This window comes from Dasypus novemcinctus, chromosome 4, assembly GCF_030445035.2.
Source record: "Dasypus novemcinctus isolate mDasNov1 chromosome 4, mDasNov1.1.hap2, whole genome shotgun sequence".
NCBI lineage: Eukaryota > Metazoa > Chordata > Mammalia > Cingulata > Dasypodidae > Dasypus > Dasypus novemcinctus.
In genome coordinates, this window is record NC_080676.1 from 165,890,410 (window position 1) to 165,917,523 (window position 27,114).

General features: G+C 52.8%; 1 protein-coding gene across 6 annotated transcripts in view; it reads left to right on the forward strand.

Moving 5' to 3' along the window:
• Window positions 1-27,114, forward strand: part of TRAPPC10 (trafficking protein particle complex subunit 10) — a 105,212-nt gene that overhangs the window by 63,480 nt on the left and 14,618 nt on the right. For 3 of the 6 annotated variants that reach the window (XM_071214994.1, XM_058296322.2, XM_058296323.2), the window contains exons 5-17: window positions 63-258; window positions 3,815-3,926; window positions 6,200-6,447; window positions 15,618-15,764; window positions 16,336-16,450; window positions 17,268-17,344; window positions 18,101-18,192; window positions 20,355-20,495; window positions 20,794-20,906; window positions 22,809-23,323; window positions 23,953-24,094; window positions 25,409-25,567; window positions 26,210-26,439. In XM_071214994.1, coding sequence (XP_071071095.1) covers window positions 63-258; window positions 3,815-3,926; window positions 6,200-6,447; window positions 15,618-15,764; window positions 16,336-16,450; window positions 17,268-17,344; window positions 18,101-18,192; window positions 20,355-20,495; window positions 20,794-20,906; window positions 22,809-23,323; window positions 23,953-24,094; window positions 25,409-25,567; window positions 26,210-26,439 — 2,287 coding nt within the window. The remainder of the gene's footprint in view (window positions 1-62; window positions 259-3,814; window positions 3,927-6,199; window positions 6,448-15,617; window positions 15,765-16,335; window positions 16,451-17,267; window positions 17,345-18,100; window positions 18,193-20,354; window positions 20,496-20,793; window positions 20,907-22,808; window positions 23,324-23,952; window positions 24,095-25,408; window positions 25,568-26,209; window positions 26,440-27,114) is intronic. The other 3 variants (XM_058296325.1, XM_058296324.2, XM_071214995.1) reach the window with 2 other exon arrangements.

Consider the following 27,114-nt stretch of genomic DNA (forward strand, 5'->3'; position numbering starts at 1 on the left):
GGAGGAGAGCCAGCACGTGCTGAGCTGCGTGCGCTTCCCAATAGGCCTTCCTGTCTTTGCAGGTGTGTCGTGCTCTCGGACCCCTTGAAGGACTCTTCCCGAACTCAGGAATCCTGGAATGCCTTCCTGACCAAACTCAGGACATTGCTTCTTATGTCTTTTACCAAAAACTTAGGCAAGTTTGAAGATGACATGAGAACCTTGAGGGAGAAGAGGACTGAGCCAGGCTGGAGCTTTTGTGAATATTTCATGGTTCAGGTACTTGGCCAGCTGCAGGACCCAGCAGTTCCCTCCCTTCTGACCTGCCCCTCCCCTGCCCCACCTCCCCCTTCCCCTCCCTCCCTCCCTCTCTCTCACGCTGTTTCATGCTGAATGGCGTCCTGTTTAAAATGAGCTGGAGGAGAGGTTTCCTGGCTCACAGCTGGTCTTGAGGGTGATTTTATCATCAGCTCCCCTGCGGCCTCCGAGCTTGGCTCTCAGCCTCCTTCTGGAATAGCTGTGTCTTCAGCGTAATCTTGGCTTTGTCCGCATCTGGGGGCCTTTGGGGTTGCACACTACCCGGAGCAGGGGCTGCCGGTCACGGCCACTTGTCCCCTGGGGGTGCTGCCTGCAGGGCCCTGGGGAACGGCCTGCCGGGTTTTGTCCCCTAGCCCGGGGTTCCAGTAGAGCTGCGTCTATAGCTAATTTCTTCACTGTGACTTTTTAAAACGTTTGCACTTTTTAAAGGGTAGCTCATAACCGGCTCTTTTGCCTTTTTAAGAAAAAAAATGCCGTAAATGAGTAAGGGGATGGTAATAGATGCATTTGGGGGAGGGAGGAGCTCCCTCATGCTGTGGAGAGTGGCGCGAGTGTTGCTCTCTGGGTGCCTTACTGTAGCCCGGAAGCCTTTTGGCTGAACAGCCTATTCTCCTATTTAAACACCCTTTGTGTATGAGTTCTCAGGGAATCAGCACTGTGAAAGGCCAGTTCTGTTTGCTTGACTTGTGGTTCTCAGTCCTGGTGCTTACGCGGGTGTTTGGGTGGCGTTAGCGGCGCATTCAGTGGCTTTGGTATGGTGAAGGGAATTGGATGTTAATAGTGTCCTAGAGATGGACCGCTGACCTTTCTGATCACCCTGCCTCTTCACCCTTGGGGATGCCCCGCGCAGGTTCTAAGAGCGCACCCCAGGAAGAGGCAGGGTGCGAGCCCAGAGGTGATGGACTGGAATCTGAAGTGTCACTGGGAACCCTTGGTCGGGCCGATGATGGAGGAGGGCTGGGGGACGGTGCAGACAAGGTGCGAGTGCATGTGAGAGTGCACACGCGCAGGTGCCTGTCGCTGCTGTCTACTGACGGCCTCAGGGAGATGACACCTCGCAGCCGTGGGCACGCCTGGTGCTAGGACCCTTGTTCCTAAATCCCTTCGCCAGGAAGGAGCCGAGGCTCCCTGGAGAAGTGGCGGATTGCAGGGCTACAACAGGGAGGGACACTAGGTGGGCCTGGAACCGTGCTGTGACACCCAGAAGTAAGGAAGTGCTCAGAACAGAGGTGGGCCTGTCAGAGGACCAGGGGTCCACCCGAAGGAGCTTCTGGGCAGCTGAAGCTGAGCAGCTGCAGTGCAAGCACCAAAGCAAGTGATGAGCAGAACGATGGAGGGAAGTAAATGCCCATGAGTGTGTTGGTGTAAACAAACAGTTGATTAAGTCAGTGGTGGAAAAGCTCTTCTGTATGAAGAACTCTAGTCAGTGAATGTGGAAGGAAAGAGAAATGAAAAAGTACCTTTAGGCAGACACCCAGGAAGAGTTGCTGCAGCCGGGAACGGCTGATGGCTGCTGTCAGTGGGCAGGGGTTAGGGGGAGAGCACTGGGTCGGCTCAGAGCATCTCCTGAGACAGCTGCTGGTGACAGAGGGGCCAGCAGGCGCCCCCTGAGCCTCAGGGTCCAGGTGAGCAGCACGTCCCTGTGGTGCACTGGAGGACAGCCTCCTGCCGGCGCTAGGAGGCGGTCGCCCCGGGTGGAGGGACACCGGGCAGAGTGACTGACCTGCACCAAGGTCGTGACACACTGCCTGGCGCAGAAGGATGTGGGCTGGGGTCCCGGGTGGGGTCCCGGAGCAGAAGGTAGGGGCACGAGTGGGAACTGGGATGTGCAGTGTGGGATTTGGGCTTGGATCTCGATTCTGCAGTTATAGAAGACAATGTTAGATAAAGGCTTTAGGGCAGCGATGATTTTTTGTCAACATTATATAAGTTTATAATTCAAGATAAAAATTAGTTCATTGGATTGCTCAGTCACAAAAACACCGAAGATGCTTCATAAAGAAAAGAAAGACAAGTTGAGCTTAACGCAGCAATTTCTCTTGCAAAACCCTGCCCACAAGTGTTTTCAGGGAAGTGACACGAAAGCGAGCTTATGGGGTCATGGAGTCCACGCCCCCTACACTGGCCACAGTGGCTGAGGCTGGCTGGCTGCTCGCAGCGGTCTAGGCGTTTCTCAGAAACGCATTCAGTTGCTCCTCCGAGAGGCGCCGTCGGGCAGCTTCGTTCCTCAGAGAGGGAAGAGGAGGCCCCGCTAGGCGCAGCCTTCGCGGGACCTGGCCGGGGACTGCGAGCCTGTGCTCTCGGCTGCTTAGCCCCTGGAGTGGGGCCCGGCCTTTGGGGTCTCCACATAGGGTGTGTAGATGCATAGGCTGGGTGTGTGAACATGCTCTGTGCAGGCACGTAGGCCCATGTGGTTTTCATCTTCTAATATGTGATAATGGAAATCAGAAAAGATATCCCCATCAGCCCATGGCCTCTCGCTCTTCCCTTCCGTTGGTTTCAAGCACCTGCACGTGCCAAGTGCTCCTCTAGGTGCTGGGTGAGCGAACAGCCCTCACGGAGCTCACGTTCAGTGGGGGCAGCCAGCCAGTGAGCTAGTTGTACAGAGTGTGTGAGCAGCAGGCAGGGGGAGGCATTCATGAGCAGACGGCTGCCTCTAGGCCTGGGGTGGATGTGGTGGGGGCTTCGGCAAGGGGGAGCAGTTCTAAATAGGGTGTCAGGGAAGGCCTCGCGAGGCAGAGATGGTGCTTGAGCAGAGGCTTGGAGACGAAGGAGCAGGCCATGTTGGTACTTGGAGAAGGAGTAAAGGAGAGCGTTCCAGGCTGAGGGAGGAGCCAGGGCAAAGGCCCTGGGGCAGGAGCATGCCGGCTTGTTTGGGGAAGCCTCCGGAGACCGGGCGCTGGAGTGGAGCAGTGAGGTCAGAGGGGCTGCACAGGGATGGGGAGGGTGGCAGGGCTCGCAGGGCCTAGGGTGCCAGTGAAAGGACCTTCTGCTGAGCAGCTGGTGACAGAGGGGAAGGACCGTGCAGAGCACTTTGGGGGAGGTTGGGTGGGTTCAGGTTTGCACATTGAACTTGGAGCTGTGAGTTCGGCACCACATGAGGGTGTTGAGGGGCAGGTGGGTGTGCAGGTCTGCCAGGAGTTGTGAATTTGGTGTCGTAATTCATAGGTGACTTTTAAAGCCTGCACGTGGGGGCGTGAATGTAGAAAGAGAAGGAAGCAAGTCCATAAAAAGACCCCATGGCCTCCAGTCGGGGAGCCAGGGAGGGCCAGGGAGGAGCCACCGTGAGCAGAGAAGGCCGGTGGGCATGTGTCGCGGATGCGAGGGCGATGCCAGGGGTGAGCGCGACCAGCGGGATCGTGACGTCAGCGTGGCCTCTCCTTGTGCCTCATGGTCCCCAGCCCTGGGCACAGCCTCAGTGCTCAGTGCCTTTCTCTGTTGTGATATTTAATAGCAGCAGAAGAGTCTGTGAAGTTGATCCATGTTTTTGCTTCTTTCCACACTTCTGGGCGGACAGGAGGAGCTCGCCTTTGTTTTTGAGATGCTGCAGCAGTTTGAAGACGCCCTGGTGCAGTACGACGAGCTGGACGCCCTGTTCTCTCAGTACGTTGTCAACTTCGGGGCTGGCGGTGAGTCATAAAGCCTCAGAAACAAACTCTTCTGAGCAGTCAGTCCCACTTCCAAATCGTGTGGAAGCTGCTGTTAGTGACCTGATGTTCGAATCATCTTCTGTTGTTTTTCTACAAACTGTGTAGGAGGTATTCTCATGGTTCCTGTAGGGATGAATTGAGAATTAAGACTCACTTTCACTCTTAGAAAGCTTTGAGCAATAAAAGCATTTTACAAGTTGTTTTTCAGATCTAAAATGTTATTTCCACAACTTAGCAGCTGGTGAGTGAAGCTTCTGAGTCTGCACTTTCTTGTAAGAATGAAAATCTCTTCTGTTTAGAGCTTATTCCTCTCATATTTGAGTGCTCGATTCTTGCAGTGAGTTTTATAAGACACCATTGTAATGGAAGGGTCATCTTTTTAACAAAACTTTTGAACACTGTCTTAAATTCTTTTTTAACAATGACAAAATTAGCATAACAAAACCATACACAAAGAAAAGGTGTCCAGTCCTTGCCGTTTTTGGCTGGTGTGTATTTTGCTAGAAATGCCATCATACTGTGTAGTTTCTATTTCCCTGTGGCCTGCTGTTCTTGGGAACAGTCTGTTGCAAGCTGCCCTCGGGGTTGCCAGGCCGAGTTCTGCCTTGTCGTCTGTGGCAGCTGCGGGACGTTCACGAGGGGCTCCCTCCGGCCTGCTGGCCCGCCCCGGGCGAGCTTCAGGCACACGCAGGGCTGCAGCAGGCACCTCTGCTGGCATCCGTCCAGGAGAGGGCGCTTTGCCGGAGCTGGGAGGGGGGCCCCCCCGCTGAGCACCGCAGGAGGCCGGGAGGGGTGGGGGCAGCTCGCCCGCCCCAGCTGTGGGCACTGTCCTCATTCTGGACGTGGCAGTGCTCAAGTGCTGTGGACTCATGCCCGCTCCAGGCCGGTTTTTACCAAGCTCAGGTTTGGGTATCTTATTTTAAGACGCCAATACAAGCATATAATTAAAGCGAAGTATTTACTAACTAAAGACAAATTTTCTAGAGGACATTAAATTATGTCACTTACTTTTTTATGTTTTCTATAGCATTTTCTACATGTGTAGCTTTAAAATACCTTACATAGCTTTTACACTGCACATTTGTTTTCTCAATTTAAAAATAAGCCTGGGGCAATTTAAAATCCAGAAGCTCCGTGCCAGGGAGTCACAGTGTTCACCTGCGCTCCTTCATCAGCCTGTCCCTGCTGGAGCCCGCCAGGCTGAGGCTCGGCCCCACGCCGGTGCGCACCAGAACACAGTCCCGTCCTTCGTGGAGCTTACCTTCTAGATAGGGAGCCGGGCACTGGAAGGCACATCTGGAGCCTAATGCCGGAGCATAAATGCTGTGGAGGAAAGGGCGTTGTTGGGGAGAAGTGACACAAGGTGCTGTTGAATTCCAGGCAGGGCAGTCAGGGAGGCCTCCCTGAGGAGGTGGCACTGGAACGGGCCTGCGTGAAATGTGGGCACAGCCTTCCGGGCAGAGGGAGTGTGCACTGGGGGCTCCGAGGCGCGCCTGGGGCTCGCGTCAAGCTCCGCTCTGTAGAGGGTGTTGAGGGTGTAGCTGCCCTCCGACTGGGAATCGCAGTGCGCAGTACCGCCTCTCCGTCATTTGAGTGGAGGGTGAACGGTTACCACCGTCTCTTCTGGGGGGAGAAGAATGGATTTACCTGTTTTCTGTAAAGATCGAGTGACTTGTTATTTATTGTAGGTTCTTAGGTTTATTTAAGATCTCGTTGCCCCTGTGGGCTATAAGTTCAAATTTGGGAGCCTCGTTGGACATTTCTGACAAGCAAGGATCTTTTGACCTCTGCTTCCTGCTCTCCTCCATCCTGTCCCCGTCCACAAGGCACTGGACTCCGGTGGTGGACGGGACTGAGTTAGGCACAAGTACAAGGCTGGAATGAGGAAAGATTCATATGGAGGCTAAGGAGGAGAGAGAGCAGGCAGGTGAGCAGGCTGCACACCAGGGGTGTGTGCAGAGGAGACTGCGCAGCCACGCGCCAGCCTTGCTGGTGCACAGCCGAGATGTCCCTGACCCCTGGCCCGTGACTGTCTTTCTCCTGCTTCTTGGCTTGTTGGTCTCCCGCTCGTGGTGTCTGGGCGCGGGCCACACTGGTGAGGCGTGGTGTAGGTCGTCTTGCCCACTGCGCCTGTCAGCTGTGCCCCTCCCCCCCCACACACCAGGCTGGTTCTTTCCAGTCCGCTTAGCTGCTGAGCTGCCCATTCTCAGGTGACCTGTAGCCAGCGCCTTTCATGATGTGTGTTTGTTTAGATGGTGCCAACTGGCTGACTTTTTTCTGCCAGCCGGTGAAGAGCTGGAATGGACTGATCCTGCGCAAGCCCATCGACATGGAGAAGCGCGAACTGATCCAGAGACGAGAGGCCACCCTGCTGGACCTGCGCAGCTACCTGTTCTCACGCCAGTGCACCTTGCTGCTCTTCCTGCAGAGGCCCTGGGAGGTGGCCCAGCGTGCCCTGGAGCTGCTGCACAGCTGCGTGCAGGAGCTGCAGCTCCTGGAGGTGAGTCGCCGTCCTCCCAGGGCTCGCCTCGTCGGGCTGCTTCAGCCTAGGAAGAGTTTTTCTGAGTTGCCTTAACTTGGAGTGGACTACTTGCCTAGGTAATTCTTACATTGATTAATTGCTCAAAAGTTTCATTCTGCTCTCGACGTGCTGGGCTTCCTGTGGCCCAGAGCCTCTTAGAGGATCTCTTGTGTGGCTTTCCAGCGGGCTTGGGCTTGGGCTTGGGCTGGCTGAGCTGCTCTTCACTGAGGACCCTTCCAGCTGTGGTCCGTCCACATTCATTTTATCACCGACCTGTCTTTTCAAATGGTTTTATGCACGGGCGTGCAAGTGGAGGGGAAGCTGTGGGAAGACAGGCATGTGTGTGCGTGTGTGCGTTCCTGCATGCGTGTGGAAGAAGCCGGCCAGAGAGGCCGTCCTCGTCGGCCTGGAAGGAGACGTTGGCCTCTAAAGGTGGACTCGCACAAGGACTGCTGCCCGCCTCACTGCCCGAGCAGTGCCAGCCTGGGAGCTGTCAGGGTGCCCCCGTCTGGTGGTGACTCCTTTTAGTTCCAGTGGCTCCTCTACCTGGGGAAAGGCACACTGCACATACCAAAGGCTGTACCTGGTTTCAGAGGAGGTGAGTCCGCCTGCCCCATTTCCCACCTGGCAGTGCCTACAGGTGATCTAACTCCACTGAAGAGGCAGGGAAGCCGGACCAGGAGTGCACCGTCTGCGCAGTCGCAGGCCAGGGGCTTGAAGCTCCTGCTCGGCCTTGTTTCTGTCCTGCCCTGACAGTGCAAGTAGTAATCCCAAGGCCCTTTAAAAGGTCATCGAGATCAGTTAGCATCCCGGCTAAACTGTTAGTGGAGATGGCATTTTGTAATACAGTAACTGTAATTTTTTTGTACTTAGAATATTAAATTATAGGCTCAACACTCGGTTTGAAATAATCATAAGAGATTTAAGCATTTTTTTCTAACCCAAATGAAGAGAAGTTATTTTAGTTAATTGCTAAAGAAGAAAATCTTATTTCAGAATGAATCTCTTTAGTGCCTCCTAGCCTACCTGAGACACAAAGTCAAGAATTCAAATTTTTCTTATTTTTCTTGTCTTGAACATCTAATCAAGCGAATAAGGAAAATAACATTTTCTACTTTGAAATTAACATTCCTTTGGCTACTTCTAGTCACATATATTTATATCATCCAGTTTGGTCACTCATGTCCAGCTGTACTGTCTTGAGTGAGGTTGGCTTTCTCACACATGGCACTTTCTCACACATGGCACTTTCGGGGTGCTCATGGGAGGGCTTGTTCCGAGGGACAGTAACAGTTTTGGGCAAATGTGGGAAGACCAGAAAGGAGAGTGCAGTGACCAGCTGAGTTGCAAACCCAAGGACTTCAGGACTCTTTCTCAGCTTGTTTTCCTGCTCCAGGATAGCTTGGCCAACAGGCCGCAGAAGCTGGCAGAGGGGCCAGTTAGGAGATGAGGCGAGAGGCTGCCTGGAGGAGCAGCTAGCCTCGGCCACCCTGCAGGAAGCCCACCAGGCATCCTGTGGCACGTCCAGGGCAGAGCGCAGGGGGGAGAGAACGGCCTTCGTCCCGACGTCGTTCTCGCTAGCGCTTTTGTCTCCCCAGGGTGCAGTCCTCGTCCCGGGAGGGTCTGCCTGTGCCCGGCGAGGGTCCTTCCCCTGATGGCAGAGCAGCACGCTGTGTCCTTTGATGACTTCCCTGCCCCGAGTAGGCTCTCGTGTTCCCTGCCCTCACTGAGCCGTTGCAGCAGTGAGTAAGCACAGGCCCATTGTTGCCTTGGTGCTGGAGGGTGCACCCTGTTGGAGTGGCCAGCGTCGCTCGCAGCGCCTGGGTGCCGTTGTGTGGAGGGAGGCTCGGGAGCTCGCCTCGTCCAGCCATCGGCGTCTCAGGCCCCGACCCGGCCCGGGGGGTGCACAGAGGGCACTGTGAGGGCTTCCTGCTGTTGTAGTGCCTCGTGGCCGTGGCGGTGACGTCAGCCTGGTCTTCATGTTCCCTTGCGGGCTGTGCTGCACTGCCTCACCTTGTCTAGTTCTGCTCTGTCCCTTTTGAGGGGAGGGGACCGAGCCGAATGCAGCTCCTGCACGTCCCTCGTGGGGTGGCAGGAAGCAAGCTTCTTCCAGGCGTACTGGGCCTTTCCCTGGGCGTGGCGGCCTTGCTCCTTTCGGCAGACTGCACTGCACGCGCCTCCTGGGACGGCTTGCTCCGAGCTGGTGGACCCGCTGGTTCCCTGCCTCCCTGGCAGCCTCGTCTCCCCCTGCCAAGTGTACCCTCTCCTACAGTAATTGTCCTCCAGGCATTTGGTGTTCACTTGAGAAAATGGGTCCAGACTCTGCACCAGTCCCACATTTTGGCTGTGGCCTGAGGACCAAGAGTCACCCTCTGGCGTGTCCTCCTTGCCCATGGAGTGGAGATACAGCTGGGCGGTGAAGACCGTGTGGAGGGCCGAAGGGGGGCCAGCGCTTGTCCTCACCACCGGGCTGCTGTCTTTGCAGGCTTTTCTTTCCGAGGGTAGAGGATTCCCCGTGCTAACTCCATGTGGCCCTAGCAGATTCGCCACCCCCAGGCACACGGCTGGTCCAGCTTTCTTTCTAAAGTAGATTCATTCCTAAAGGCTTTTTTGTTTTGTTTTGTTTTGGTGGGGGTGTGTTACAGCCTAGATGATACTTGCAGTTGTCAGTGAATTTGAAAAACTTTTTCATAGAGCTTGTTTTAAATTTTTGTGGAAAGATTGAGATTTCAAAGCATTCAAAGTTGTCGACTTCTGTGCATTTGATTTTCCTCCCCAGAATAGGTGGTTCTCACCGTGGACTAGCTTTCGTGCCCGGGCCAGCTTTCTCGTGTCTGGTTCTTTCGTATTGGCTTTGGGGGCCCGCAGAGCGTGGGTCTGCGGCGTGCATCGGAGCAGCTCGAGGCTGCGCCCTTCACCTGTTGGGGCAGCTGGCAGCTGTGGGGTTTTTTTAAGTTACACTGGTGTTTGTTCGTCCTTTTAAGGACAAGCCTTGGGTTTTACAGCCTCTTAGGTGTTTGTGAGTGAGGTTTCTTCAGCAGGGGAGGCCTGCTTGTGGGGTTTCTAAAGCACGTCCCAGGCACTTCCTGGCTGGCCCATCAGTGGGGGTGAACCCTCTTCTGTGAGAAGAGGCGGCAGCGTGGGGAGCAGGTGAGGTGGAGACAGGCCCGCAGTACCAGGGAGGAGCACTGCGAGAGCCGAAAGTACATACAGACGGGTGCTGTGTCCACCCCACATGCCGTTTAGGGTGAAAGGGTGGCCTCTATAAGTGCCCAGGTCTCTGTGAGCTCAAATTACTTCTTTACAGACTTTGTCTGCTTTTCTCTATGACAGTTTTTGGTTACAAAAACTTGAATATATTCTCTATATATTTGTTTGGAAAATGCAGACAAATATACAGAAGAAAATCTCTGCTTGTTCTGACAGGAAGAGGTTCCCTTTCTGTCCTTCGGCCTTTCTAGGCCCAGGTGCTGTGCAGTTTGCTCAGTCCTGCCCTGTTGGGGTGGACATGGCCACAGATTATTGCAGTGGCAGTAGTGGGTGTCCTTGTACGTAAATCATAAATTCATACAAGCAGGATTGCAAGGTGTGGCAGTTTGAGAATGTTTATGAATTTCAAAAAGAGATGTTGATTATTGTTCTTTACCTGGTCTGTTCCTCTGGGTGTGATACCCTTTGATTGTATTAGATTCAGCTGGGATGTCTGATTAAATTATGTCAAGACTAGGGCTTTGGGAGATGTGGCTCAAGTGATAGGGCTTCCACCTGCCATGTGGGAGGACCTGGGTTTGGTAAAAAAGAAAAGGAGAAAGTGTGCCTGTGTGGCAAGTCAGTGGCCATGCAGTGAGCCAAGTGCCTGTGCAGTGAACTGAGGGCTCGCACGAGTGCCCGCACGGGGAGTCGTGCAGCGAGATGATGGCACCCCAAAAGAGAGAGGAAGGCGAGAGTCAAGGTGAAGCACAGCAGAGACCAGGAACTGAGGTGGCGCAGGTGACAGGGAACCTCTCTCCACATCAGAGGTCCCCAGGATCGAATCCCAGTGAGTCCTAGAGGAGAAAGACAAGAAGAGAAGTCAAAAAGAGAAATAGATACAGAAGATCACACAGCAAATTCTGCATGACGCAAAAACAGCAGGGTGGTGGGGGCGGGGAGGTTTGAGATTAGGGCTTTGATTCAACCATGTCACTAGAGTGTGGCTCAGTGCTGAGTCCCAGCCCCAGGGTGGGTTGATAAAACAGACTCTCACATGGAAGTAGACACAGAGAAGAACACAGAGAAGAGACATGGAAGAGAGGGAGAGCGCCATAGACACAGCAGAGGAGAGACTTGATCCTGGGCTCCCAGAGAGAGCTGAGCAGTTTTCCTGACAGTCTGCAGCTGAAGAGGCCAGAGCCCTGAGTAGCTTAGAACACCTGGAAAGAAATAAGCCCTCCAGCCTACAGCTGAGATGGGAAGAAGCTGAGCCCGTGGAGCCTTAAGAGAAAGAGGAAGGCTGAATCCTCGCAGATATTGGCAGCCGTCTGGCTTCAACAAGTGGCAAATGACTCTAGGTGAGAAAGTACCTCTTATGGTACCTTGAGTTGGACTTTTGATGGCCTTGTAACTGTAAGCTTCTACCCCAAATAAATCCCCTTTGTAAAAGCTCACAGGGTTCTGGTGCTTTGCATCACTAACACACAGGTTAACAGGCACACATTTTAGTACACATTGTCAAATTGCCTTCAGAAGGGTCTCCCCTTTGCGGTTGCACTGGCAATGCCTGTTTCCCTGCACCTCCAGTAGGACAGTGTGTGACGTGTATGTATTTAGTCTTTACCACATTGGTAGGTGAAAAAAATACCAGGAAGATGTTTCCTAAGGCCACTGTGTTTTTGTTAAATGGTTAGGAAGGGGCCTCTGAAGGTCTTGGCGTATCATTTGGAATACTGGATTTTTCTTTCTCAATCGTAGGGAACCACTGATGGGTGGGAAGATGGGGCCAAGGGAGGTGTGAGGGCCTGGTGGGGCCCCAGCAGAGGATGGTTAGATGGGAGCAGGGAGAAGAGCTTAGAGACATTGGCTGACTCCAGGGAGAAAGGACGATGTTTGCAGGCAGGGCAGTTCGTGTGCATTTTAAATCAGCAGATGCAGGGAAAAAGTATTCAGTGACGGGTGCCGAGTCAGCTGGGTATCCCCGAGTACAAGTGAATCTTGACCTCATACCATAAACAAAATCTAATTTTAGGTGTGTTTTTGATGTGAACATGAAAGGTAAAACAATAAAGCTTCTAGAAGATAAGGGAATATCTTCATGACCTTGAGGTTGGTAACTCTTTCTTAAACAGGACATAAAAAGCACTAACCATAAAGGAAAAGAGTGATAAACTGTACTACCTAAGAATTTGAACCCTCTTCTTCAGAGGGTACCATTAAGTGACTGCAAAGGCCAGCCGCAGAGTAGAAGGCCATTTGAAGTATAGACAGTCAGAAAGGACTCATCCATAATATATAAAGAACAGGTGCAAATCAATAAGAAAAAGACCAAGAAGTCAATAAGGAAATGCGGTCTCTAAATGGCCACTGGCCCTAGCAGGCTGACACTGGAACCTGTTCCTGATGTCTGCTGTGTAGGAGGGGCAGAGCTGAGTACATGCACACCTGGGGCAGCCCGCAGCAGGGCGGTGAGTGGGCTTCTGTGAGGGGGGCTGGGGGAGTCCTACCACCAGCACGTCAGGCTGAAGAAGCCAGACAACATAACACGCACTTTTTATTGTGTGTCTAAAGTTAAAATAAACAAACCCCTCTCTGTTGTGAGAAACCTGGAGAGTCTCTGCGTCCGTGCAGGGTTGGGATGGACAGGGGCCTCTGGCTGCAGCTCTTTTTCTTGATCCCAGGGTGTTCACGTATGGTTTGTGTGTTAGGTTCAAAACAGAGGCTTGTTAAAAGAAAGAATAAAAAGAGTCCCTTTAATTCTATGCTTGGAAAATGGGGAAATGGCTTTCACCATTACGAGGAACACACATCAGGCGAGCAGGAGCAGGTTTACGAGAACTTGAGGAAAGTATGTAACAGAATTTATTTTAAAAGTCTGTTGTTCACAAAAGAGAATACGTAAATGGCGCGTCAGCGAGCTTTGTCCAAGGTCGCCACACACTGGGAGCAGCCCGGCACATGTCAGTAGGGGAGTGCGTCAGTACACTGTGGTGTGTTCTAGAAAGGAGTCATGCCAGCGTAACAAGCGTCCACTCCTCATGGACTCCATGGGGCTGCCCCTTAGAGACGGTCCAAAAAGGAAGATGCGGATGCGAACGAGCCTGTGTGTGCTGCGCAGAGAAACCGGCAGGAGTTGGGTCCGTGCAAGCCCGAGTACAGCCCCCTCTCTGGGGTGGGGGCTGTCTGGGAAAGGGGCATAAGGGCACCCCGGGATGAGGTAGCGCTCTGTTTCTCGATTGGGGTGCAGCACCTCCTCGAGCTCCTTGATGGCAGCTTAGGCCCTGTGCCTGCCCTGTGTGTGTGTTACACCTGCCTTGTAAAGAGTCACGAGAAAGTAGTGCTACAGTTATATTGCTCTAAATAAATTTGCTTCATTAAAACTCCCCCAAGTCTTCGATGCCCTGCTCCTGAAGGTCTGGCTGCACGGGGCTGGGGGGGCACCTGCAGGGAGCACCAGCAGGGAGCACGGACAGGTAACAGCAGGAAGGCGTCAGGCACGCACGCACGCCAGACGAGCACACGTGTGTCCTTTTTATTCAGTGAACGCTCTTCAAATTTAAATGGCATGTGGCAAGAAACAAAAGACGCGGAATATGCTCTGAAAATCGAGGCACTTGCACACTGTGATCTGTGAGGAGAACCATGGTATAAAACCAGCAGGGCCGAGCGAGGGGCCGGATGCGCGGGGTTGAGCCACGGAACGCTGCAGCGGCTGCAGGGAGGCTCCCGCGGGGTCTCGGCAGGGCCTGGCACCCCCCTTAGGCCTCCTTGCCCCTGCCTGGCAGGCGTGGCACTCGGGCGGGCTGAGCTGCACCTGTCCTGCCTTGCTTCTGGTCTTTTCTGCAGGGGGTTGCTGCCACAGCAGCCAGTGCTGGCCACTAGATAGGTTCTTTCCCTTACTCCTGGAGAAGCTGCTCCTGACTTAGCCTGCTGGTTTTTTAAACGATGTTTTCAAACTTATTAAAGTGGTGTTTGTTTGTTCTTTGTGACCTGGAAAACACAGATACACCCAGAAAGCATTCATTCCATGATCTCACCATGAAATAGGAGCGCTCGCTGTCCATCTTCACAGACTGTCCACGTGCCTATCTGCTGCTGTGTTGTTGCAGTGCCCTCAGCCCTCTTTCCCTGCCTGCTGTGTTTTGGAGGATGACCCAGTGCACAGGGGCACGGGCACCCCGATCCAGGGACTGGCACTTCTGAGCTTGGCCACTGCTTGCTCGTGCCAAGTCTGGCTCTTCCCGCTGCGGCCAGCTCCTCACTCTGCCCCCTTGGTGTTTTCTTTCTTCTGCTTGGATGCACCTGGATCAGGAGAGTCCATTAGCTTGAAGCCCTGTGCCTGGCCTCGCGCCACGTGCTTCCTTCATGCTCATGGCAGGTCCGTTTGTCCCAGGGAGTGCCCGAGGACAAGGTGGCACTTAGCACTTTTTCACAGAATCGGAGCCCGTGGTGGTGGTGTCTTGAGGGCGGAAGTCTCCCAGATGGCCTGGCACCTTGGAGCTAGGACAGGCCAGTGACGGGAGGTCCCCCCTCTCAGAGATTTCCTTGTTTTGTGGATGAGGGAGCCACAGTCCTCGGAAAGAATGGGCCCTGTCCAGGGCGCCAGAACTGGGGTGCCAGGCCAGGGCTTCTTGCGTCCTCTAGTGGTGGCCCGTGATGCAGGCCAGAAAGGCACATGACTTCAGGCAAGGGTTTTGATCATGTCGTGTTTTTCTTCGCTGAGTTTTCTTTTTAAGAGGATTTAAGTAAGTCATTGTCTTTGCAGGGCCAGGCACCATCAGTGCTCTTACAGGAGCGCTTAACAGCACTCCTTGGTTCTTCCTGATGGCTCTCGGTCCTTCCCTGCTGTTGTGACTGTGGCCTTGGAACATCTCTTCTTGTGCCCGGGCATCTTGAGGGAGTCCTTCACGTGCAAGACTGTGCAGCGCTTCACCTGTCAGCCCTGCAGGGCTAACCTTGTAGGCTCCCCTTGGAACTTGGCGTGCTTCACCCACACTGCATTGCACTTGGGAGACCATCACATCAGCGGTGCCAGCCAGGGTGGGGATGCCCCCAGTCATGGGGCGCAGGGCTCTTCTCCCACACTCCGTGGCGCGAGGCTGTGATGCGGGCACGACTCAGAACTGAGAGGGTGGTCGATGCCGTAGCAGTCCTCATCACAGTTCTTTATTCTTTGTTTATATTTTTTTACTTTTTAAATTTTATGGAAAGTGTGGCTTTGTGCCTGGAAGTCGGGAGGGCAGTGTAAAGGACGTGGATGTCCCGCCTGCAGCTGCAGAGGCACCCTCCTGGCCTCCCTCTTCCCCCGTCTGCTCCCCAGCCCTTCCCCTCCCCTCTCCTGGATTATTTTTTAAGCATCATATTTTATCTGGAAATATTTCAGTGCAGATCTCTAAGCAGCAAGATCTCTTTTTAAAAAACATACTCACACTACCTTTATTACACCTGAGCCGTTTGCAGTGGCTCCTGAGTATCATCTACCTTCTACTTGCTGTTCAGATTTCTCCTCTTGCCATGAACTTCCTAAATGTGACCAGGCGCTCGCCTGAGGTCTTGATTCCCTCCCTCCTGCCCCTCCGGCCTCTCCTGCCTTCGTAGTGTCTGCCCTTCAGCTGGAGAAGTAGCCTGTTGTTACCCTTGCATCATGGTGGTTTGGCCTTTTTGTGGGCTGCTTTTCCTTGTAAGTTTTGAACCGTATGAGATTGAGAGCTGTGACCCACCTGGTCGGTCACTCACCTCATGTCATACCCCAGGTGTGAGGCCACAGGATGCCTCTGGGGACAGGTGCTTCTCTTCCTTCACACCTGACTCAGGTGGTTAGTGTTAGCTTTCCCATGTTCTTTCTTAGAGTTCTGCACATTTTGGCACCACAAGCCTCGGGAGCAGCTGGAGTGTTGAACAAGTTTTGGAATGCTCACTCGTGCTGTGGGCTTGTGGGCCTTGTCTGTGCCTCACAGGTGTCTGTCCCGCCTGGAGCCCTGGACTGCTGGGTGTTCCTGAGCTGCCTGGAGGTGCTGCAGAGGATAGAAGGCTGCTGCGACCGCGCGCAGATCGACTCCAACATTGCCCACACGGTGGGCCTGTGGAGCTACGCCACGGAAAAGGTACCTGGGTGGCGAGCACTGTTGGTGTTGCAGCTGGCGGTCAGCAGGTGGTGGAGCTGTTGCTGGCTTGGGGTGCAGCACGAGAGCACTGGCTATTTCTAAGTCGTGTCTGCCAGCAGCTGCGGAGGTCTTGGCCTATTAATTTAGCTGAGGGTGTCCAGCGCTTGCTAAGGATGTGGTTCTACGTGCAGGGAGGGTACCAGGAGTCTGAAGCATGAGCTGCGCAGGAGAAATGCGGAGCAGCACCTGGAGTGTCTGCCCCGGGCACCGAGAGGCCTGTGAGGTGCAAGGGCTGCTGCAGCGTGGCCTTCGTGGAGGCTGCAGGCTGAGCGGGCACCTGGTGGCTTGGTGGGTGCGGGGCAGAAGCTCAGTTACTAACCTCAGAGCCATGCTGGGAATTACAGAGCCTTGAAATTACCCCTAGAAGAGAGATTTTTACTTCCAGGTAGGAATTAATATAAAAGCTCATTTTCTTCTAGAATTTAGCTGGTTTTGAGGTTTCATGTTTAACTTCATGACTTCTCTGCTGACTCTTAAGGCAAGCGACTGAAGTTTGGTATTCTCTCAACAGCTCAAGGCCTTGGGCTATCTGTGTGGACTTGTGTCCGAGAAAGGGCCTACCTCAGAGGACCTCAATCGGACAGTCGATCTTCTGGCAGGTCTGGGAGCTGAGCGGCCTGAGACAGGTATTGGAGGCTGACTGTGGCGGGTGGTGCAGGGACAAGTATGAAAACGTTAGTAGTTACCTGACAAATCTGACTCTGTTTTAAGAAGGCGTCAGGGAAATCAACCCACTGTTAGCTGATCCCATTGACACGCAGGGCATTTACCATTCACCAGCATGGTGAAGTGTCAGAAACGAAGAAATCGGAAGGATTTTTAAAAATGTATCTTAGGTTGTCTTGCGTTAAAAGTTGCTGGCTGTGGCATTCTTCTTGTGAGGTTTAAGTACCACCCATCTCCCTCTGAATTATGGGTGATCTGCTTTTCTAACCATAGACAAACTCTTTTCATTGTTAAATTACTTTTGGGTAATAAAGCACTTTGAAAGGTATACCACTATATTCTTTCAGATACAGATACAAAGATAAGAGTATGATTTAGCGAAGTTGTTGCTAAAGTGTAGTTTAAAAAATACCTAAAGAACTAAAAGGGCTCCTACTGACTTGAATAATTTTTAGGGAAAAATGTACGCTTAAATTGTACTCTTCCTTGACATTACCTCAGATCATTTAGGATGTTATTTAATTCATTAGAGTTTTTATAGTAGGTGTTTTGAAAAGTCCTCTCTCAAAGATCAGGGAAGTAGTACATGCAGGGTTTAGACCACTGTGAAAATATTCATTGGGAAAGAATGTAAAAAACCAGGGGTTTCTGTCTGCAAGACTATTTGTCATTCCACAGCAGTCCAATGAGGCCGCCTTCCTGCAGTGTCTCGGGAAATGCAGACAGCGCGGCGGGCCGTGACAAGGGCCTAAGCACCCTTCTTTCTCTTTGTTTAAGCCAACACGGCTCAGAGTCCTTACAAGAAACTCAAAGAAGCCTTATCGTCGGTAGAAGCTTTTGAAAAACACTACTTGGTAAGTGTTAGGAAAGTTCCTGTCTGCTCGAGCGGAGGCTGGGCCTCCAGCGCCTGTGCCGCTGCAGCCTGTGGAGTCGGCGCTGCACTGGCGTATGGGGCCCTTCCTGCTGGCCCGGGGGCCTGGGCATGAAGCACGGGTACTTGCTGTTCAGCAGCTGTCGAGCCGTGCCCACGGTGCCACCACGAGGCGTAAAAGCGTCTTTGAATAGTGATAATTGTGTTCAAAATGTGCTTGCTCATTCCATTAACTACAAATTGTAAGAGAGGGTAATGACCAATTTTCTATGTAAAAAGGAATAATTTGGTCCTGGGCAGAGCTGTTGTGCTTAATTAAAAAGATTTAAATCAGAGACCTCAGATGGCTATGCACTGAGGCTGGGGGTCAGCTTCCCTCCTGCGTAACCGGAGACCTTTGCCAGGAGCCAGTGACGGTCTGTCCCCGCTGCGAGGACAGTTGAGGCTCACTGCCAGCACACGCTGCCTGTGTGTTTGGAAAGCACCTCAACATGTTAAGTGGGTAGTTTGATGAACGCTTGGTATTTCTTTTATTTTGCTGGGTCATTTACAGGCAAATTTCATACTGTTGTATAAGTAAAATTTTACATTAAAATTTCAATTACAAAAGAAGAAGTGAAGTAAAAACTCTTAAATTAGGAACCATGTCTGGGGCATAAGCTTTAGGTAAATAAATGTCGGGGTTGTGTAGCACTGAAACTTCAAGCATGTAATGATGTGGTTTTCTCCTTATCCACAGGATTTGTCCCATGCTACCATTGAGATGTACACAAGTATTGGGAGGATTCGATCTGCTAAGTTCGTTGGAAAGGATTTGGCAGAGTTTTACATGTAATTAATTGATCTTGAACTTTTCTTTGAATTTTAAATATTCACATGGATAATAAAAGATTTCTATATGGAATTAATGTAAAATTTATATAAATTTGTAGGCTGAATAATGTAGGATCCATGAACCAATCATATATATTTTTCAATTTAATCCAAAAACCAAATGGAGAGGTTTTCAGTTCATCACCCTTAGCAACTGTTATTGGTCTCCAGAGTTCTTGTTTTTGATGAAGGAATTAGGAGGTCCCTTAGTGGCAGGTAAACTGGGATACAGATTTCTAATATTCTGTTGAGTGGCACTGTCTCTAGTCTATGCTGAAAGCGTCTTGTGCTGGAAGCCTCAAGGCAGTCCTAAAAGGAACCCTGTACCTTAATGGGGGTGAGCCGGCTCTGCGAGGGGTTGGTTAGGGGTGCAGGTGGGTGCTGTCAGATGTCCACTCAGCTTCCAGAGAACAGGCCGAAAACGTAGCATGTCTCCAGCTGTCTGATAAAGGAAGCCTTCCGAAGAGAAGACCCCCGGCTGAATGTGATCACTGGTTCAAAGCCCTGGAAAGCTGTGCATAAAAATTATATGGGGAAAAGATGTTTCATTTTTCCCAAAATAATGTGTATTTAAAGTGATGTCTTGAACTCTGCGGTTGATAGTTATTTCAGTGGATAAAGCCAGAAAGAGTAGCTTGTTTGAGCTGATAGGAGTTGGCTGGAAAGGGACGCCTGAGTCGTCACCTCAGCAGAATCCCTGGTCTCCATGTGGTGGGAGCTGAGGGGCAGCTGGGGCAGGGACGTGGCTCTCGGGAGCCTCCCCTGGCTGCGGAGCCGGGAGCTGGAGGAGCATTTCCCGAAGCTGCATGCCGCTCCCGTGGAGACTGGCCCAGGACAGGGTAGCCGGGCCGATGGGGAGCTGCAGGGCGGAGTGTGGGCTGGCCAGGGCCTGGGCCAGCCGGGCCTCCGTCTCCTTGGGGCTGGGCCTGCGGTCTCTGGAGTCCCTCCCTGTCTAGAATTTAAGAACGTTTTTGTTAGCCATAGTCACTTAGGAAGAATCAAGGGTTCTGGCTGCTTCAAGTAATGGGAAGCTCTCTGAAAAGAAGAAACGTACTATGAAGAACCTGAAGTAGCTGGACGGGTTCATGCAAGACCGTAATGAAAGGGTGAAGTGTCACATTTTTCTTAGAATTGAGACACATTCATAGGGAGGTCTCAAGGTTTTCTTTCTCCTTTTCCACATAGTCCTATTTGTCTCTCTTAAAGGGGTTCACAGTTGTTCATTGTCAGTAAAATTGCTCTTACCAGCTGTCCTATTTTTAAAAAGGGTGTGAGGGGGAAGATAAGAGTCTAGAAATACTTATATAGGTTGTTTGCCAGGTCTGAGGTTGATTTGATCGAGAAGGAGCCAGGGAGCTTGAGAACTCTGGTTGCTTTGGGAGTGGGGGGCTGTGTCCCGAGACGTCTCCCAGGACCCCGGGAAAGAGCGAGCAGTGTGGTCACACAGCCCCGACTGGGGGAGGCAAGGGAGTGCAGAGGTCGCTTTGGGTGCTCTTGTGCTCTTAGTAACACGTGCATTGAACTTGCTTTGCTTATCCTGAGCACCTTAGCCTTTCAGTGGGATTGGGCAGGTCTGCTGGGGGACAGATGCTGCCGTTTTCGGTCATCTTAGTGTTGTTAAACACTGAAGCCCACTCAGCGCTCTGCCTGAGCCCGTGCTGCCCGTGGTCCCTCGGTGGCACCGCAGGAGGTGGTGTGGGATGGAGCCAGGCTTCGGAGCCTTGTCGCTCGCCAGCTATGTACCTGTGGACAAACCTTTCCCCTTGTTTTCCCCCCCACTTTCTTAACCTGCCGGTTTGAAAGGGTGAGCATGGTGCGCTGTTTCTTATCCCGAGACTGGGCTGTGAGAGTTCCTTTCCTCGGGGGTAGTGCTAGGCAACCCGTGCTGGGCTGTTCAGGCCAGCGGCTGCCTTCTGCCACTCTCCCCTTGAGTCCAGTGAGGTCCTCCTGGCTTTGTGTTCCTCCTCTGACCCGGGGCTGGGTGGGAGAAAGAGCCACCTGAAGACGGCCCATCAGGTGTGGCTCTGGGGGAGAAAGTACAGCAAGCCAGGAAAGCGTGCGTCTGAGTTTGTTGATTATTGTGAGCTGGGATGAAAGTGTCTGTCTGTCGACTTTGCCAGGAGGAAGAAGTCTCCACAAAAGGCAGAAGTCTATCTTCAAGGGGCGCTAAAAACCTACCTGGCTGAGGGCTGGGCACTGCCGATCACACACACGAGGAAGCAGCTAGCCGAGTGCCAGAAACACCTGGGACAGATTGAAAAGTATCCTTACCTGGGGTATTTTCATGAAAGAGGAAAATGGCTTCTGTTTTTCCAGCAGCAATGCCCCAACTAAGTGTTGCAGGAACACTTAATGATTAGGAGACAAGGCTCCTTCCCAGTCACCCCGTCCTGGGTGGAGTAAGAGTTCAGTGCCTGGTCAGCGTATTTCATCTCCTCGTGGGTCCCCAAGGCCTGCCCCAGGGCAGCCCTCTGCAGGTTGTGGAAACTTCAGGAGCTGGCATGTGCCCAGCGCCCCGCAAGGGGAGCCCCTCTCCAGGCCCCTTAACTCTCTGCTCAGCTACCTTCAGACCAGTAGCCTTTTAGCCAGCGACTGCCACTTGCCAGAAGAGGAACGGAGGCACTTCTGCCAAGAGATCCTCAGCTTTGCCAGTCAGCAGGCAAACAGCCCAGGTGAGACTGAGTTCCCAAATTCCCTACTTACGAAAAATTTCCAGTACACAGAAAAGTAAAAAGATGAATACAGGTACAGTGCCAACCACCTAAGCTCAGCAGTTGTTAACACTGGCCGAGTAGCAAACGTAGCTGTGTCCTTTTTTACTTTTCTTTCTTTTGGTTGAACTTGAAATTTCTAATCTAGTTGTGATAGTTTACTTGAAAATAGTTTTACACACATCTCCTAAAAATAAGGACGTTCTCCTAACCAGGATATTATTACCATGCCTAAAGAATTCGCATGTTTCTACTATCATCTAGTAAATAGCCCATATTCAAATTTCCCTAATTGCCTCAGAAAGTGCTTTTATTTTTAATAGCATCTGATCAAGAACCGTATATCTCAATTCTCTTTGAACTTAAATAGGCATTCCCATCTCATTTTCTTCTATTTTTCAGGACACTTCTTTAAAAAAAGTTACTGATTATAACTTTATGGAGATAAAATTCACATACCATTCAACTCACCGATGCAAAGTGTAAGATTCAGTGGCTTATAGTGTATTCACAGAACTGTGCAGCTGTCAGCACAATTTTAGAACATTTTCATTACTTCGCTAAGAATCCCCAGTGTGTCCCCCCAGCGCCAGGCAGCCACGATCTCCCTTGCCTCTTCACGACATCTCCTGTAAATGGAATTGGGAGCACGTGTCCTTCTGTATCTGGCTTCTTTCACTTAGTGTACTTTCAAGGTTCATCTGCTGTCGCACACATCGTAGTGTCATTCCTTTTAGGCTGAATAATTTTCTGCAGTGTAGTCTGACCACATTTTGTTTATCCATCCGTCTGCTGATGGACATTTGGGTTATAAGGCCCTGACACCTTAAAGACATTGAGTCAGTTGTCTTCAGGACTGCCCACTTTGCAGAATGTGTCTGTTTCCTTGGAGTAGCATTTAACTGGAAGTTAGATCCAACGGGCTTAGCTTCAGGTTCAACATTTTGGTAAGTGCTTCCTAGGTGATGCTGTGTGTCAAAGGTCAATTTTCGGTAAAGCTTAGCTTCTCATGCCCAGTTTACCAAGAAGGGTTCTTAGTTAACATAGTTACTAGCCACTTCAGAGCCAGTATTTCCACAGGTTTGAGCTGGATTTTGCACTGCTGGGGTGTTTCACACGGACAGAGCCATGCAGCCATGCAGGGAGGTTTCAGTGCTGAGGTGGCCCTTAGCGGAGGCTGGCACCTTGTCTTGTTCGGGACATGTGGCTGTTGTAGTTAGACTTCTCCAGTGAGGCTCCTAGAATTTCCATGTAAAGAAAATATTCCACAGCTGGCTACAGTTTTCTCATGACATTGTAGGATCAATTTCAGCAAGTTCTTCAGTTGATAAGTTTTAACAAGTTCTTCCTGGCCAGTTCTGTAGCCTGGTGATTTTTCTAGACACTCTGAGGTGCTGGCAAAGGAGGTCACAGAGAGCAGGGCAAGGAGCAGCAGAGGAGATCGTCACCCCCTGAGGGACAGCAGACCCGGTGCTTCACAGCCATGCGGGCAGGGCGAGGCGGGGGCTGCTTCCAGCAGGCAGCGGGGAGTTCAGATGTTTTCATTCATGGGAAGATGTTGGAATTCCATGAGATGACTTTAGGAATTGGACTGTTTCCAAATTTTGTTTTGAAGTCGAGGAGTTAGTTAACCTGTATTTCTCTTAGGTTTGCCAAAGAAAAGCTTGGAAACCTTAAATCTCTTCAGCTTTCCTGATTCGCAGGCATGGTTCTGCCCTTGACCACATGCTCTTGGGGGATGTGGCGAGCCGTGAGGTCAGGACGCTCTGCCCCCTCAGGCTCAGCCCCACCGGTCCCACACGCTGCGCCTCCATTAGCCGACAGACTAATCCGGGGCCTGTGCCCTGTCGCATGTGTTCACAGGTCACAAAATAGTGCTGCCCATGCAGTCTCTCGCACAGCTGAGAACTCTCCACTTCGACCCTCCCAGCGCCGTGGTCCACGTGGGCGGCACTCTGTCCATCGCGGTGACCCTGTGGAGCCACATGCCCATCCCCGTGAGCGTGGAGCAGATGGCCGTCAGCGTGCACTTCAGCCTGGAGAAGAACAGCTACCGCAAGACGGCCGAGTGGCTCACCAGGCACAAGGCACCGAGCGGCACCGTCACCTTTCCGCACGAGCCCTCGCGCCTCCCCGCCCCCCAGGACAGCTCGCCCGCGCTGGAGCTGCACGCCATGTTTGAGAGAAGTCCTTCCGATAATTCCCTGAACACGACTGGGATTATCTGCAAGAACGTCCACATGCTTCTAAGAAGGCAGGAAAGCAGCTCTTCCCTGGAAATGCCTTCAGGCACGGCCCCGGAGGACGGGGCCCCGGGGTTGAAGTGTGGTGGCGTGACGCTGCAGCCAGGGGCCAACACAGTCACGTTCAGGACGCAGGTACGGGCTGGGAGCAGGTCGCGGCTTTCACAGAGGGGTCCCGGGCTGGCAAGGCTTGTCCCAGTCCTGTCCCCTTAGCCCTGTTTGTGTCGTTAACCTGGAAGGAAAGCAGACTGTGTGCAAGGTCTCACTGCGGTTGGCGAGTGCTGAAGGAAGCTCTGCGCAGAGCTGTGGTGTTGTCCTCCCTGGGTGCCCTGGCTCCCGCCTCTCCCTGCTGCTTTAGAGAAGTGGATTTCAGAGCGGGTGGCACGCTTGCACGTTCAGCCTCGCTGTCCTGCAGTGGCCGCACAGATGCGCACATGGTTACTTACAGCTCCCTCTGGCACGAGTACTTTCCCGACACAGGTCTTGGGCACCAGTAATTCCACAAACCCGAGGGTTTTGGGCCAGTGATGCACAGCTCTGTCCCGGGCCTTTAGTCTGATCTTCGAGCAGGTCCCAAGTCTCCTGTTGACTGTTTCCCTTGAACACCTTTGCAGGCGAGACGCTACGAATAAAGTTTCTAAAATTGAAACGCCTTCTCAGCCGCATCCCTTATGCAGAGCTCCATAGGCCAAGGGTAGAGTCCTTGGGAAGTGCCGAGAGTGCAGACGGCTTGATGTCTTTCCAGTGCCTTCCTTTGCCTCTAGGCCAGGGAGCCGGGGACGTACACGCTGCGGCAGCTGTGTGCCTCGGTGGGGCCGCTCTGCTTCGTGCTCCCCCACATGTACCCCATCGCGCAGTACGACGTGTACTCCCAGGAGCCCCAGCTGCACGTGGAGCCACTCACTGGTGAGTCGGCCCTGCCCTTCAGGGAGGCTGGTGGCGGCACCTTGTATTTGCCTGAGGCTGTGCTTTTTCCCACTTGATGGCTAACCGAAAGTGAGGGGGCTTTCTAAAATTTAAGGTTAAGAGACTTTTTGATTAACACGGTGGAAGGGGAACTAACTGTTTTGTTATCTGAGTTGGAGCTTTCCTGTAATTGCTAACTTTTATGTTTAATAAACTTGGTGTGTCTGAAAATAAAAATGAGCCAGACTGTAGCCGTCTCCTGCCGAGACTTTAGTAAAGGTCCAAGGCTTCCTGCTCATAGCTCCATTGCGAATTCTAAATGCTTGATTTAGTTGTGTTCTCTGCCCATTAGTCTTTTACTTTGAAAGTGATTAAACTTGACTCACTGGTGAGACATTTGTGAAATTCAAGCTACTTATTGTCCTTTCTGATATGTCCTAAAATTAGAAAGAGTTCACGTAAGCAAATGCTGGGAGATAGGGCAGCAAATCACCCACTACCTAGCGGTGCTTAGATTGGAGACTTTATTTGCTTGTTTTTTCCATTCGGAAACAATCAAGGAAGCATATTTTTCTACTTAATCTCCCCAGGCTTCCTGTTTTTCTAAAGGTGCTGGATCTGTCCATGTGTCTCTCTAGTGATTGCTCTACCAGAGAGCAGCTTGGGAAGGGCTGTCCTCCAGCTCTGCTCCTGGAAGGGAGGGAAGGAGCCAGCGGCCTGCCACCTGCCCTCTGTACTGAGGGCAGACGCTGGGCCTCACCTGCCCTGTCCCCTGAGGGCGGCCTGCTCACCCCTTTCTGCCTGTTGCCTTCTGTCCCGATGTCTTTTGTGTGTTTAGCCGCCTCCTCCCTGCCTTTCCTGGAGTGGGATGATCCGAAGCCCCAGCCCTGCCCCTCCAGGCCTGTTAGGAGTGAGCAGGGGCTGCTTCCAGCTGAAGTCCCTGATGCTCTAAAGTGAAGTCAGGAGAAAGTGCGGAACCCCAGCCAGAGATCTGCATTTCCCTGTGGTCTATTCTTAGCCTCGGTATCACCTGACTCCTTCCTGCAAACCTCATTAGCGGCAGAGCCTGAGACCCTCAGGGACACGGCTGGGCTGTCACCCCTAATTCTCTAGGCCAGGTTCTGGTGTGCCTGGAAGGACCCCTTGAGCCACATGACTTAGATCCCCAGAAGGGAGCAGAAATTGAGTGAACCCGCGGAGTAGCTCAAACCAAGTGTCCTTTGCGGTCTAAGGAACAGTGTGCTCTTCTGATTCAGGGGTCCTCCTTGCATTTTCTGGTTGACAGAGGTGCTAGCTGCTGTCTTCTCCCTTTAGATAGCCTTTTGGCTGGCATTCCCCAGAAGGTCAAGTTCACTGTCACCACTGGCCATTACACAATAAAGAACGGGGACAGTCTCCAGCTCAGCAACGTGGAAGCCATGCTCATCCTGTGCCACACCGAGAACAGAGCCGTCATCTACTCTAACACAAGAGGTGAGTGTGCAGCTCCGTGGGCGCCGTGCTCGGCACTCAGGGTGCAGGGAGGTAGCGGGCAGGAGCTCTGACCTCAGTGGCCGTCATTCTCCCAAGTCAGCTCTCAGGGCCGAGGCTGAGGCCACCCCTCCCCGAGGCTCTCAGGGCGGGGTCACAGGGGGTTGTGAGCCGCACCTGGGCTTGGCAGGATGGGAGGGCGGGCTCTGCGTGACCGTGTCGTGCTGGCCTTGCTCAGGAAGTGGGACGCAGCCAGATCTCCTCTGACCTTCTCTCCCCTCACCTCTTCTAAAAGGCAGACACAGAAAGTGGCATATTGACCAATCAGGCCTTTCAGGCACTGGTTGGAAGCCCTAACACAAAACGGCCTCTCGACTCTCTGCCCAGGTGGTGGAGGGAAGTGTGAGGACACAGGCTGCCTGGGAAGCCTCCGTCCTCTTCAGCCTGAGAGCGGCAGCGGCACCCTGGGCCTGGCCTGCCGCGGCGTCACTTTGTCCTCTGGTTTCCTGCCTCTCCCTCCCAGCCCAGTCCTTCCCTGTGGACATGAGTGGCCGGGCCCTGCGGTCCCTTCTCCTGTTTCCTGTGTGAGGGAGGGAACACAAGGCCCTGGGCTGCTGGTGAAGCAGCTTTTTCTGTTCTTTGTAGAAAAGTCTTCGTCCACGTCCCTGCGGATTCAGTCCTCTGAAAAGGTCACGAGTATCAGCCTGCCTGTGGCACCTGCGTACCACGTGGTGGAGTTTGAGCTGGAAGTTCTCTCCTTGCCTTCGACGCCAGCAGCCAGCAGGGACAGTGACAAGCTGGTGACAAATGAGTCTCACGGGAAATATAAGGAGACGCAGAAAGCTGGCCCCGGCATGGTCACCATGGACCACAAAGTAAGGCGCTTCACACGGGGAGGTGGCTTTGGCTCATTCTGCCTGTTGCGAAAAACCTTGTTGCCAGCGGGCAGTCAGTGGCGGCCCCTCTGAGGGCAGCTCCGAGGTCCTGACACCCAGGCCGGGCTCACACTTGGGTTTGTGTCTGCATCCCACCTTCTGGCATGGGGATGCCTCTGGCAAGGACAACGGCAGACTGCTTCTAACTCTTCTGCTCCAGCTGAAGAGGCCAGGAGCGTGCGCGCAGGCACAGCGGCTGCCTGAAGCTGGGAGCCCTGGGCCGCAGAGCCTTCGGCTGGGTGCTGGGGCTGGGGGAGGGCTGGCTGGGGCACGCTCCGCTCTGCCCACAGAAACATCGCCTCGGGCTCCATCCACTGTGCTGGTGGCATGGCCTGAAGGTTTCCTGGTAGCTTGATGGCTTTGTCGCTGTCTGTGGACCCAGCTCCCCACGCACCTGCTGTCCTTGTGTCTGCTCAGCGTGTGCTTCTGCGTTGGCAGCACAGGTGTCAACCCTGAGGGCTCCTTGTGCAGCCCAGCTGGGAGGGCGTTCACGAGAGCAGGCGTGCCCTGAGGGCAGAAGCGGGTTGTTTTAGAGAGGTGACGGGCAAGCCGTAGCCAGGCCCACACCTCGAGAGCAGCGTCTTCGCTTTCCAGTCCTAAGAAGGAGTACAGAGA